This window comes from Corvus brachyrhynchos, unplaced genomic scaffold, assembly GCF_000691975.1.
Source record: "Corvus brachyrhynchos isolate BGI_N302 unplaced genomic scaffold, ASM69197v1 scaffold193, whole genome shotgun sequence".
NCBI classification, from domain to species: Eukaryota; Metazoa; Chordata; class Aves; order Passeriformes; family Corvidae; genus Corvus; species Corvus brachyrhynchos.
This window is the reverse complement of record NW_008237087.1, coordinates 51,962-52,894: the sequence shown is the minus strand read 5'-3', so window position 1 is coordinate 52,894 and position 933 is coordinate 51,962. Positions and strand designations below refer to the sequence as shown.

The window sequence follows — 933 nt, the reverse complement described above, 5'->3', positions numbered from 1 at the left end:
GGCTGGGCGCCCCAGCCGGCAGAGTAGCGGGTGCGGGGGTGGAGGCTGGTCAGCGCGTGCTCCATGCAGTTCGTGACCAGTGACAGGTCGGAGTTGTAGCCCTTCTGCATCACCTTGAGCATTGCCACAACTGCGGAGGCAGAAAACTCCACTGAGAGCCTGCAGCTGAGCAGAGCTAAGTGGCTCCATGGGGTGTTGGGGCAGTGGCACTCCCATGGGACCCCCGTGGCCCTGGGAATGTGCCTTGTGTCAGGAGAGAAAGAGCATCGCTCAGCCTTTGGGAGAGGTACTTACGCTGCCTCAAGTAACCCTCCCCGTAACTGGCTTTGATTTCCTCTGGAAGCTTCTGCCAGCTGGAAATAAAATTCTTTTCCAGGTTCTCAGTGTTGGTGATCATTGTTTTGAAGTAGCCTGGCTCGATCACACAGACCTTCACCCCAAAGCTGCTCATCTCAAGCCTGGAAGGGATTGAGTCCTGTGGGCCATGGGAGCAGCACCAGAGTGTGTCCATGCCTGCATCTCCCACGGGATGCAGCCTCATGCCAGAGGCATGGAGCAGAGCCCGACCACACCAGTGGACCCTGTGCCAGCCTGGCACGTGGCTGAGACAGTGTGTCAGCAAACATTTGCCACATCTGGGTGGGCTGGGGACAAAGCAAAGCTCGGGACAGCGGGGCCATGTCCTGCAGGATCTTGGACAGGAGCAATGTCCACAGGGGAGGCTCCATGGCAGTAGAGGAACCGTTCACACTTCAGCAGCAGATATGAGTTCGACCCGTGCTCAGCCACGGTTGCGCGAGGATGGGGGTGGATAGCTATGCCAGACAAAGTCTGGAAAAACAAATTGGGAAAGCAGGATGGTGCCTGTTGGGTCAGAATTACCTGAGGCTGTCAGAGAAGGCCTCCACACCATACTTGGAGATGCAGGCCCCG

At 57.7% G+C, this 933-nt stretch overlaps 1 protein-coding gene across 1 annotated transcript in view; it reads right to left on the bottom strand.

The window, feature by feature from the left end:
- The window catches only part of LOC103611895 (retinol dehydrogenase 2), a gene marked incomplete at its 5' end in the record, with an annotated part of 1,867 nt that extends 935 nt beyond the window's left edge, over positions 1-932 (bottom strand). The window contains 2 exons of the mRNA XM_008629462.2: positions 295-458; positions 883-932. Coding sequence (XP_008627684.1) covers positions 295-458; positions 883-932 — 214 coding nt within the window. The remainder of the gene's footprint in view (positions 1-294; positions 459-882) is intronic.
- Position 933: the final 1 nt, after the last annotated feature.